We start from the raw sequence: 12850 nt of genomic DNA on the forward strand, positions 1-12850 counted from the left end.
TTGGCTGCAACAGACTAACAAAGGTTATATTCAGATATCCAGTTTACTCACAGTGAAACAAAAAATATGCACATACCTTTTGTTTATGTCTGTCTTCTCCTGTTCTTTCTTGCTTGGAGCATGATGAAAGAATGGTGGTTTAAGACTAACCCTGGTTAGGTGTATGAATGTGGGTATGCAGCTTAGCTGTTTTCCCTGTGCTAACTGGAATCCTAAAGCCGGATTGAATCTTGGCTTGTGGAGGAAACTAACTTCAAATAAGGTATGCCTACATCCTTATGTCACAGGCAACTTGGATTATTCTTAACCCATCATTCCTGCATCACCTTCCACACAAGAGGGACAGAGGAAGAAACCAGATGCAGGCTTATATCAGGCAGAAGCTGGGTCTTTGCACATTTTTAATTAATTTGGAACTCTGGGTGCAGTCACAGAACTTTATGGCATTTTAAAGACTATATAGCACATTTACTGTGGTATAAGCTTTCATAAGCTAGCACCCCTTCATTAGATGCATCTCATGAAGGAGGTTCTGGCTAATGAAAGCTCATGCCATAAGATGTTTATTAGCCTTTAAAGCACAACAATGCACTTTGATGTAAAGTACATTTAGTGGAATATTCATGATATGATTATCTGTCTAAATCCTGAATAGTGATAACTCTTACAGTATTGACTAATTTAAGTTGAGTTTTAATGACTTGTAGAAATCATTTTATCAATTTATAATTTGGCTAAATATTATAGTAATATAGTAAAAAATCAGATATTCACATATTCAGTGACAATGTTCTGCAATCAACTAAAATAATATATTTTGAAATCTTTATCCTGCACATTCTAACTTAATCAAATTTAAATTTGAATTTGTAGTAAAGTCTGCAGAAGCCACAATCACATTCTGTTTGTGGTAGTTAATATACATATCCTTTTAGTGGGAAAAATTGAGAAACAATGGTATTGAACCTAAAGAGTTAAACATTCATTGTTTGTATTCATAGATTCCTGAAGATAATTCCAGATGTGTTACTGATGTTAGTCTGCAGCAGCAAAATAAAACAGGAATCCAATGGCATCTTAAAGAATAAAAAAAATTATTCCAACATAATTTTTTGTGAGTCAGAGCTTGCTTCACTGGATGCATGAAGTATTCATCCATTTGCAGAATTATTTATACTCAAAGCTGCAGACATGGGGGGGGATGTTATAAAAAGTGGCCAATTTAAAACAGCAGCCAATCAATAACAAATCAGTTCACTCAGACTGGATTCCTGAAGAGATTGAAGTGGTGGTTAATCGTTCCACCCTAAACAGAGTTACATTCTGCTAGGCTCATTGATATCAATGAATTTAGAAGGATGTAACTCTACTTAGGATGGCTTTACAAGTTATCTTTGGTCCATTAAAATATATTCTAAATTCAGAACAATTTCAATAAGAGATCTTTTACAAGTCTTCACATTGTATCAGAAAGAAAAATACCAGAAACTTTGGTTATATTTATGTATATGACACATGAGGCTGCCTTATACCGAATCAAATCTTTGGTCCATCAGGACCAGTATTATCTATTCAGACTGGCAGTGGCTCTCCAAGGCTTACATTAAGCAGAGGTCTTCCAGAGGTCTTGATCGTTGAACCCTGAGGGAAGGCAGAGTGTAATTGTTTTAACAAATAAATAAGTAAATTCTAACTAGAGATGTAGGGAATTGAACCTGGGACCTTTTGCATGTCAAGCAGATACCCTACCACTGAGCCATAGCCCCTCCTTGAAATACATAAGACTGGTTCAGTTATCGGTTGCTCTCATTTAGCACTGTGAAACAAAGTAAACATATTGTATTCTACTACACAGTTTAATGCAGTTTAGGGAGGGAAAGAAATCTGACATTTATCCCAGATTTACCATAGCAAAGGATGATCTTTAGAATGCATCTTAAAGAAGATCTCAAGTGTACTATTTTAATCCTGTGTAAGTGATTAGTTGCCATTGACCTTTACTGCTGAAAATAAAGCATTGTTGAGCAACAGTGTGAATATCTTGTGGATATGAAATGTCTCTGCGTTCATAGTGTGTGTAAAGATGTTGTACCCTTCCAGGGCTCACTGCATTATGCAAGACCTCCTTGAGTTTTTGTTTTATTTAGAGAAAATTCATTTGCTGTCTCACCAGAGACCTGCTCAGAGCAGCTCATAAGTAAAAACAGTACCATGAAATCATAAAAAATAACATAAATTATCTATTGAAACAGGCCTTCAAAAAAACAAGCCAGATCATAATAGCACAAGAAAAGAAACACTGAACAGCCTAAAAAACATACCCATAAAACATTCCTCAAGTTAAAAGCAGACATGAAACAGTTAAAAAGATAAAAGTCTTTAATTAAAAAGACTGGGTGAAAAGAAATGTTTTGGTCCGGCACCTAAAAGACATTAAGGTAGGCCTAAGGCAAGCCTTAGGAGGGGTTGCATTCCAAAGATGAGGCACCACCACTGAACAGATCCTGTCTGTAGTTGCTACTCATCTCACCTTTGCAGCTTAGGGGCACCGAAGGCAGGTTTGAGAAGCAGATCTTAATTGACAGACTGAACTGTACAGGGAGTGGCAGTCCTTCAAGTACTTAAAGCACTTAAATTGTTCCCAGAAACAGATGGCCCAGTGCATATCTTCAGCACAGGGCGATATCATTCCTTTATTCATCCCCTGATATTACCCTGGTTGCTGCATTTTGGACCAGTTGAAGTTTCCAGGCAGTTTTCAAAAGTAGCTTCATGTAGAGCATATTACAGTAAATCTAGGATGGATATAATCAGAGCATAGATCAGCCTGGCTAGTCCATGCTTTTTGAGAAATGGCCAAAGGTGTCATATCACCCAAAACAAAGGCACTGTATGACTCAGAGGAGACCAGAGCCTTCAACCATAAACCAGGATCCTGCAGCACTCCTAAGCTATGAACCGGCTCCAGGACAGGCTGACTCTGTAGTCCTCAAGTGACTTTGTCATTGACCAACGGTACATTTGCCTTGATTAGACTGAGCTTCAGTTTACTGGCTCTCTTCTATCCCATTTGTCTTCTCTAAGCACCTTTTCATGATCTTCACACACCTGCCTGATTCAGCTTATAGGGAGATAAAGAGGAGGGCATCATCAGCATATTGATGGTCTCTCACTGCTTATCCCCAGTCAATCTATCCAAGCAGTGGCACGAGGGACATGATAAAATACAGTTTACCCAAATAAGGATTTAGTTGTTGGGGTTTTTTTTGTACATTCAAATAGTACCTTTCAGGCATGGCATTCAAGGCATTCACAGTTCAAAATGTTAAAATAAAAAATAAGGGAAAAACACAAAGTAATATATCTTATGAGCATTTTGCTGGCAATATAACAATTCTAGGAAATGAACCACATAGGGATATATTAAATATTGGTTTAATCTTGGGGCCGTTACTTTCTATTTCTAAGAATAGTTTTTAAAACTTTCCTGTTTCATAGGCATGCAGATGGGTCAATCAAGTTTTGGGATGCTTCTGCAAGTGAGTATTTGGCCACGTTCTGTGAGGTTCTTGTAGAAAACACTTTATAAGCATGTGTGCTGGTATAAACTTACTGTGTTATGGGTATTAATGGGTCATCTTTCCACCTCATTCACTTGTCCATTAAGGCCTTAATCCAACTAATGTTAGCAGTAGTGAAACCGGTTCAAATCAATGGGATTTAAGTTAGAACGTTTCTCATTATTGTCATTAGGATGTAAGGACAACCAATTTTAACTGTATTGGAGCAAAAAAAAACCCCAACCCCTTAGTATGTGCAAGCAGGGGTCATTTCCTGCAGGAGCGCACAGGAGCGGAGCTCTGGCAGTAAAGAGCCCAGGGGGCGGGCACATGCAACAAGCCCCACCCCCTGCTCACAGCAGCCCTCAGTCAGAGCAAGAAGCAGCCAGGTAAGTTGCAGAGCCCCCCCCCCGGCCCCCCAGTCCAAAACAGTCCAGTGGCACCTTTAAGACCAGGTTTTATTCAGGTACAAGCTCTCCTACCTGAGCGGTGGGTGTTGCCTTCTGACACGCTTCCGGTGATGTCAGGGGGTGTGTCATATGCAAATAAGTTATGCTAATAAGTTATTCTAATGAGCTCCTGCACCTCTTTTTCTACAAAATGACCCCTGTGTACAAGGCAAAAGGAAAGCAACAGAGGAGAGCATTAAAATTGCACATTAAGAGATAGCCAGTTTGACGTAATTAGAGGTCACGAATAACACCTGTGAAACCTCAGAAATTTTGTGTTCATTTTCTCCATACAAACTAAAACACACACACACAAACAGACCTTGCAAGAGAAATTTTATAAATTAAGCTGTAGTTTTTTATTTTAATGATATTTGAGAATTTTTATTTTAATGATATTTGAGAATTAAGGCTGACATCTTTCTTGTGGAAGTAGAGGTTGAAAAATTCCCATGTGTATGTGGCCCTCTGGATTGCAGCCGAAATGTAAAATAACCAGGACCCAGAGGGTTACATACAGTGTTCTGCATGTGCACCAGAGCTTTGCTTGCTCTCTTCCTACTGCAGCTTGTCACATTTCTGATACACTGTCCCTGAGGGATAATGGGGACCTTTTGGAGGGTTGGATACAGCCACTGTAAATAAATAAATAAATCATGTGATACAAAAAGCATGCAGGTGAAGGCTGGGAGCAATCTCTGAAGCCTGTGCTTGTTCAGATGAGCTTTGCATGCATGGGACTCCTTAGATTCCAGTAGAGATCAAAAGTGTACATAGTGTATTAACATTCACTCAGTATTGTTATAACTACTGTATTAAGGGAGCGGGAATTCCAAAAAAATTGTGCATATTTATTGTTTTGGCTTATTTCTAGTAACACTGCAGGTGCTGTACAAGCTAAAAACATCTAAAGTCTTTGAAAAGTCACGAAATAAAGATGACAGACCAAGCACAGACATCGTAGATGAAGACCCCTATGCCATTCAGATCATTTCATGGTGTCCAGAAAGTAGAATGCTGTGCATAGCAGGAGTTTCTGCACATGTCATTGTTTACAGATTCAGTAAACAAGAAATCACAACGGAAGTTATTCCAGTAAGTGGCATTTTACTTTAAATATATCTAATACATTGGTTAAAAGCTCTATACGTAGACAATGGCCTATAACTAACCACACATTCCAAAGATACAAGGACACTTAAGTTTTCTTAAGGGAGGGCGGTAATTTCTGATGACTCCCCCCCCCCCCCCCCCCCCTCTCCCCGCAGCTTGGCTTCCTAAGCTGTTTTTGAGGTTTCACTGATCTCTAGGAACCAAATTTCAAGAGGTTCAGTAATCAGTGGGTGGCTGTTGCTTCCCCCCTTGAAAAAACTTACATGCCCATAAGAGGTCTCCTGCTATGGACAGTTTGGGTTTTGTAGGCTGCAGTCCAGTATATGCTTTACTTGGTAACAACCGTTGAAATCAGTAGACAGTTTTAAACTGAGGTTCAGATTCTTATTAAACTGCTAATTTGAAAGTGTGTTAAGCAAGTTATGTTTTTCTTGGCTGTTAACCATTCATACTAGAAACTGTAGCTCCTCTTTTTTCCGGTTGACTTTTATGAAGACTCTGCAATTTGCAAGAATTGTTCTGTGTTTCTTGATTAGGAAACCATAGAGAGTAGCAGGCGGCTCTAGGAAGAGGTTTTGAGGGATATGTATTTTGTGATCTCATCCCAGTCAGGATTTGAAACTGAGACCACCTTGACTACACTGTTTGGAAAACAGGAAAGTGTATCCCTGTACGTACCTTGAAGCACAATTTGATACTAGAGAATATCAATTTTTTTCTGTACCTCCTAAGATAGATGAGAGTTTGGGCATTGTTTTGCAGTGCTCCTGTTCCTGCCATGTAAGTTGCTGCCAGAGGGCAGCCCTGGATGACTCCATCTGGGTAGCCCTTCCAACTTCTATGTGTAATTGGCAGTGTGGAAAAATAAGGCTTGCAAGCATTAGTTTCTGCATGGCGTGGGAGTGTGGAAGTTATTTAGCCATCCTGTGTCTCCAGCCCAGCCAAGCTTCTCTTCCTCCACTCCTTACTTTTTTGTCTGTCACAGCTACCATCAAATAAATATTTAGGGGGTCATTCTGCCTGAGGGTTTGAGCTTAGGACCCTTCTGCCACTTCACTGGTCAAAGGCTTAGCTCCATGTTTATGTCTTCCTGTCCTTTTACACTTGCTATTGAAGGGACTGACACACTTAATTGAACACTTTCTGCTTGTGGTATGTATGGACTGAATAGGGGCTTAATGTGAGTCACAAAGATCCTTCTGACCACATTAAAAATGAAAAGATGTTTAATAAGAAAATTAAAAGTGTACACTGTATCTGCAATCACAACATACTGAGCAAGGGTAAAAAGAAATGTGAATAAACCACAGCTCCTCTAATTCCTTATGCTTACGTGCTTTTACAGATCGTAATAAGAGAGAGGCAATATAATTTTTGGAGTTGCAAGCAATTAGGAATCGTCCATTACCTTGGTTTCAGTATTCAGGGTTCATGTGCTCATAGCTACTTCTTGGAGTTAAGGATTTCTTCTTTCTCCTTGATCTATAAAATGGAGACTAAAGGAGCTTCTTTAACATGATGCCTTAGCCCCCCTTCCAGCAAAGACCCTCTTTCCCTTCCCGGCTGCACAAAATATCCACTCTATGTTTTGACCTCCTGAAGTTCTGTAGCTTAGGTGCGACTCTGACTGCCCATTGTTCTTCTCTGGCCAAGGACATCCGCATTTCTATGGCACTGGTTGGTTCTGAGGTGATCCCTCCCAATTTGTTTCTTCTTTCTTGCTGCTAGTCAGCAACGGGTCCCTCATAGCCTCTGTGCCTGTGCAGAGTGCAAACTCAAAGTTATCCTCTGGGGTTGCCAACTATGACATTAATCCTGTGGTGTAAATATTTCACTATAGGCAGTTTGGAATGCAGTGTTGTCAATAATCTGCTAACAACCATCTTTGCATTTCATTTCCATGAAATTGAGGAACAGTGATTTAATTACTGAAAAACTGTCTAAACATGCTTATGAGTAGTTGAGGCATAAGGTTGAAATTTAAACAAGATAGGACAAAATTATAGCCTCTAGGTCTGAAGAAATGTTTTACCTGATCTAAATGGTATTGCACTACCATTAAAGAAAATATTTTATTTTAGAAGTTTGTGTTTTTTTAAATTAAAGTCTTGAATACAACAATGAATAAAATCACAGTAAAAAAAATCCACCCTATTTTAAAACCCATGCAAAATGAAATACCCTTTAACACAAGATTCTCATCTGGAATAGATGTATCCACAAAACCAGAATACTTGTAAAGAAAATCCCTACATGACGTTGGGGGGGGGGGGCTAGATGACAGCTTGTCAAAGTTCTTCTCATGGAATGTCTGAAAAAACAGATTTCCACAGCAAGCCTCTGGATTGATCTCAGGACTCAGTCTAGTTTATAAAGCTGAAGGTAGTCCTTTTAGGGATTTAGTTGTCAAAATCAGCCCTTTTTATTGGACGCAGAAGCTAATGGGTACCTAGAAGCCAGTAGGTACAATACAGATGTGTTATGCTTATTATGGTTAACATCTGTTAACATTTTATTGTATTTTTGAAGCTTCCTGGCCATCTCCCATGGCAGCCCCACATAGAAAAGTCTGTTACATATATTAGTCTAGTCTGGATATTATATCAAGGCAAGTATGCTGTCCTTATGGCAAAAAGCAGAGCCAGTCACCACAGGTGCAGTTTCTCAATGGATGACACAAACATACAGACACAACATGCACAAACACAACAAGCATTGCATGAAAGTACTTCTGCATCCTCTCTTCTTGCTAAGTTCTTTGACGTTGTTTACCAGTGGTTACAACTGCTCCTCTCAGATAAGGATTTGGCATTAGTCATCCATGCTTTGATAACTTCTCATATTAATTAGTTAGAAGCTCAAGCTACTAAAGAATGTTGCTGCAGCATAAAGAATATGGAATAAACATAAAGAATGTTGCCGTGACAATGATGAGCCACGGGGAGCAGTATAATCTTACCTCAGCTACTAATTATATACACACATAGTAATATATGTACAGCTTAGGTTATACATGTGACCAGTGCACTGTCTAAACACTATCTGGATCACTTATAAACCAGGTTGTTATAATGGGTGTCAACAGGATCATCGAGCCTGTGGAGACCCTTGCTTGCACTCTTGTTCATCATCATGGATTATTAATCTTGTAAGGAGCTGATTGATAGGCCTTTGATGTCCATTATAAATCAGTCACTTAGGCATTTTCCCCCTCAGCATTTAAGGAGGCAATTGTTATGTCCATTACAAGGGGTGAGCACGAACTGGGATGCCTGGTTTGCGAACCATGAACTGACATGAACTTTTAGGGGCCAAATGAACTGGTTCGGTTTGTGAGGGTCATGGTTTACTAGAACGTCCCTCTGGTGTGTTAGAGACACCAAGCTCACAGGGGTTCTCCAGCTGACTCTCTTCTACCTACCCTCCAAGTTTAGTGAGGATTGGATTTATGGGGTCTGAGTTACATCTCCCCAAAGTGCTCCCAGGAAAGTGCTTTCCGGGGAAATAACCACTTAATTCCCCAGAAAGCACTTTCCTGGGGGCATCTTGGGGGGGGGGGCTGTAACTCAGGCCTTGTAAATCTAATCCTCACCAAACCTGGAGGGCAGGTAAAGGAGAGATAGCCGGAGATCCCCTGCAAATTGTTGTCTCTAGCTTGCACTGGATCCATTCTATACACTCCTAAACTTGCATCTGTCAAAATAACAGGCGGTCATTTTGACAGTTGTCAGCCAGAGATCACCTGTGAGTTTGGTGTCTCTAGCTTGCACAGGATCCGTTCTATATACTCTTGAACCTGCACCTGTCAAAATGACAACCTGTCATCGGGTGGTCATTTTGACAGGTGCAAGTTCAGGGAGTTCAGGAATGTATAGAGTGGATCCTGTGCAAGCTAGAAACATCAAAGTCGCAGGGGACCTCTCGTGGATGCTCCTCTACATGCCCTCCAAGTTCAGCCTCCCTATTGCTTCGAAGTTCAGTAAACATTTAAATTGAGTGGAGACTGTCTGGAAATGTATCTGTTCATGAAGCAGCATGAACCTCCATGAACCGCTTGAACGTTCATGGAAAGTTGATGCTGGTTGACCTGCCATGAACTTCACGAACCACATACCGACCAAAATTCATCACAAACTTTAGTTTGTGAGCTTGTCTGTGCCCATCCCTATCCATTACTCAGAAGACCATTGCTGGAGAAAAGTGTTGTGACCAACTATCTTTCTGGGCAAGATTATTGAGAAACTGGTAGCAAAGCAATTTCTGGCCTGCCTGGATGACACATTTGCTCTAGACCCCTTTGAATCAGGATAAGTTATGGCACAGAAACAGCATTGGTGACTTTACTTGATGAGTGTGGACAAGGGCTGTGCTGCCATGTGGGTATGGGTGTTGTATTTATGAGCAGTCTTTCATACAGTGGATCATGCATCCTGTTGAGACATTTGGAGGTAGAATTAGGTCTCAAATGATGTGCTCTGGATTAGTTTTAAATCATTCCTTATGGATCTGATTCCAAATGCAGTTGGAAACCAGTTCTAATTATCAGTGTGGTATTTTTCCTGTTGTGCTCCATAAGGTTCAGTTTATCTCCGATGCTGTTTAATTTTTATGTAAATAGGAAAATTTCTCATGGATGATGAAGTTTCTGGCCAGGCCGGTTGAGCTATTCCCATATTCTTATGCTGCTGAATGCTTGATAACTGTGATAACAGTTATCTCTAAGCACTGTTCTGCATTTTCATGCATAGAATATAATTTTACTTTTAAATTTACTTACATAAATTATCTATCTATCTATCTCTGTCTATCTAGTACTTGTCATACAGCTATTGCCTTAAGCAGAAATTTGAATTTAAAATAAATAAATAAATAACCCCTTACTTTGTATTATTTCCCTGGTATTTAATTACTGCACCTAATTTTGCTGAGCGGCAGTGGCTCAGAGGTTAAGACGCTAAGTTGCAGACCCAAAGACTCAACGGTTTGAGACCCTAGTGCCATGTGATGGAATAAGCTCCTGTCTCTGGCCCCAGCTCCTGCCAACCTAGCAGTTCGAAAGCAAGAAATTGCAAGTAAATAAATAGGTACTGCTTCAGTGGGAAGGTAACCGTGTTCCATGCGCCTCAGCATTTAGTCATGCTGGCCAGATGACCACGGAAAAGTCTTTGGACAGCGCTGGCTCTTTGGCTTGGAAACGGAGATGAGCACTGCCCCCTAGAGTTGGATTCGATTAGCTTTTGAGCAAGGGAAACCTTTACCTTTACATTTTGCCACTGAAAGGGTGACAAGATCTTTTGTATCTGATAATAACCATGTCACCTGGGCTCTCATAGTAAGCAATTCGACATTTTTAAGTAAAGGGGTGATTAAATTAGCCCTCAACATTAAATATAGGTCACTCTATAATAATGTGTTCAAGGGTTTCAACTTTAACATATGAACATCTGCATGTTCTGCTAGCATATGGTACTTTATTATATCTACTCTCCAAAACCACCAACAGAAGAGCATTCATTCTTTCCAGTGTAAATGCTCTTCTGACCTTTGGTACTATCAAATAATAAAAGTACCTTGGCAGTTGCATTGGGAGGGCAATTCCCAAGTAAGGTGCCGAACAATACCCTACATGCCCTGATAGTCGTACTAGTAACATCCAGCTTCCTAATATGCTTTTTTATTTTCCTAATTGTATCTTCAGTTTCTGTATTCTTAACCATGTCGTTTGTTACTCCTAGGTGTTTCATTTTCTTTGCCAATAGTTGATCCCACTGACTGTAGTATTTATCTGTCTGGATAAGTCCAAGTAGAGTGGGCCCTCACTCAGATTTTAGAACCTTTACTTTAAAAATAAATGCTTTTATCCAAGGCTTAGCTTCCATTAATAATTTGCCCAATTCCGCTCTCAGTGCTATTCCTGAGAAGATGCAGCTGGGAGTAGTCAATAAGCATTGGAAGAAATCATGCTGGATGTAGTCCATTTTTTCAGAAGCAGCCTGAATCCACATTTCTGCACTGTACAGGAATTGGTTCAAAACCCTTAGCATTATTTGTCCCTGAGGGGACAAATACTCCTCCCAATATGTAGAAGTATTTGACAGTTGTCCTCCCTACTCTCAAGGCAGTGTTCCTCACCCAATTCAGATGAATTTTCCATGAGAGAGATGCTTCAAAATGGATTCCCAGGCATTTAAATTGATTAACCTGTTCCATAGATTGGCCTGCTATATCCCATTTGAAAATTTTTTCCCCTTTCTCCTTTTGTTGAATACTATGACCTTGGATTTCGCCACATTGATAGACAAACCTTCAGGGTTACAGTAATACTCAGAACATTTTATCAGCTTGCGTTACCTAAATTATGATATACTTTCAAGAAGGCCGTAGTTTGGGATCAAAGTGGCATGTTTTGTAGTTATCAGGTACTCTAGGATTCTGTATGATTTTGTTTCACTTCATTGTTACAGATGCTTGAAGTAAGGCTCTTGTATGAAATAAACTATATAGAATCTCCAGATACTGAACAAGTGCCACCATTGCCTACTCCAGGCACAGGTTCCAATCCTCAGTCCATTGTTCCCCAGTCTCATCCATCCACTAGCAGCAGCTCATCTGATGGGCTTCGGGATAATGTCCCATGTTTAAAGTAAGTATATGTATAGTGCACTTCTAAAGTAGTATCTTGCTTTTATAGACTATTTAAACTGGTTTATGCATTGCCTTTAATGCCTTTTAATACTGCTTTGGGTCAGTGAGCTGGAGCCTGGCATTCTGCTCAGTTTCACATGGCACCTTCCTCCAGCAGAAGGAACCTTTTCTGCCACAGGAATTTTCTCCATGCTCAGCTGAGCAGATGGGTAGGATCCAGCCTACAGTTATCTATACTTTTTCATAGTATGTGGTATCATAAAGCTGCGATAATAGAAAATATCAACAACAGATTTGCATTATTAAGATAAAATATCCATCACATGTTTGCATTATTGTACATCTCTCAGCTATCAACAAGTTTAGAAATCAGTAGCAGGAAATTGACCAGGAAGGGAGTCAGTCCTTTGGATGAGAAAGGAATAGAAGGAAGGTGGGGAAATGGCAGAGAAACTGAATGAATTCTTTGTGGCTCTTGGGGCACATACTTACATCAGAGCCACAGTCCTTTGGAATGGGTGTCTAAAAAACTGAGTCAGATAAGCAACTGAAAACTAATCAGATCCATTGACATACACCAAAGGATTCGTAAGGATCTCAAATGTGAAATTGTCTGTCTGTGAGCTAGAATATGTAACGTTGCTAAAATCAGCCTCCATAGAAGAGAACTAGAAAGTGGCAAATGTCACAGTGATTCTTAAAAAGGGGGTTTGGAGGGGATGTACAAAATTACAGGCCAGTTAGCTTAACATCTAACAAATACGGGGATCATATACAGATGGATCCAGGAGGGCTGTTCTTATTTTCTTCCTACATTTATTTCCTATTCCTTCATATTTGAGAGGGTATAGCATGTGAAGAGTTATGAACTGGAAGATTTGATCATGGGTTTAATTTCAGTTTGGCCATGGGTTCACTAGATGCTTTACCTTTTTTACTATTTAAAAGGCACGTGGTACATATAATGAAGCAAATATCAATAACAGGTTTGCATTATTACAAAATTAAAAGAAATTGCATAGAGTCTATCCAAGTGATTTTCTGCAATCTGTAGATATTAGATGCTTTACAACTCTATAAAAT

General features: G+C 39.7%; 1 protein-coding gene across 2 annotated transcripts in view; it reads left to right on the forward strand.

The window, feature by feature from the left end:
* Positions 1 to 12850, forward strand: part of STXBP5 (syntaxin binding protein 5) — a 207527-nt gene that overhangs the window by 141430 nt on the left and 53247 nt on the right. For both annotated transcript variants that reach the window (XM_015426314.1, XM_015426315.1), the window contains exons 14-16: positions 3499 to 3539; positions 4884 to 5104; positions 11587 to 11765. In XM_015426314.1, coding sequence (XP_015281800.1) covers positions 3499 to 3539; positions 4884 to 5104; positions 11587 to 11765 — 441 coding nt within the window. The remainder of the gene's footprint in view (positions 1 to 3498; positions 3540 to 4883; positions 5105 to 11586; positions 11766 to 12850) is intronic.

Source organism: Gekko japonicus, unplaced genomic scaffold (assembly GCF_001447785.1).
Source record: "Gekko japonicus isolate JY-2015 unplaced genomic scaffold, Gekko_japonicus_V1.1 scaffold587, whole genome shotgun sequence".
NCBI classification, from domain to species: Eukaryota; Metazoa; Chordata; class Lepidosauria; order Squamata; family Gekkonidae; genus Gekko; species Gekko japonicus.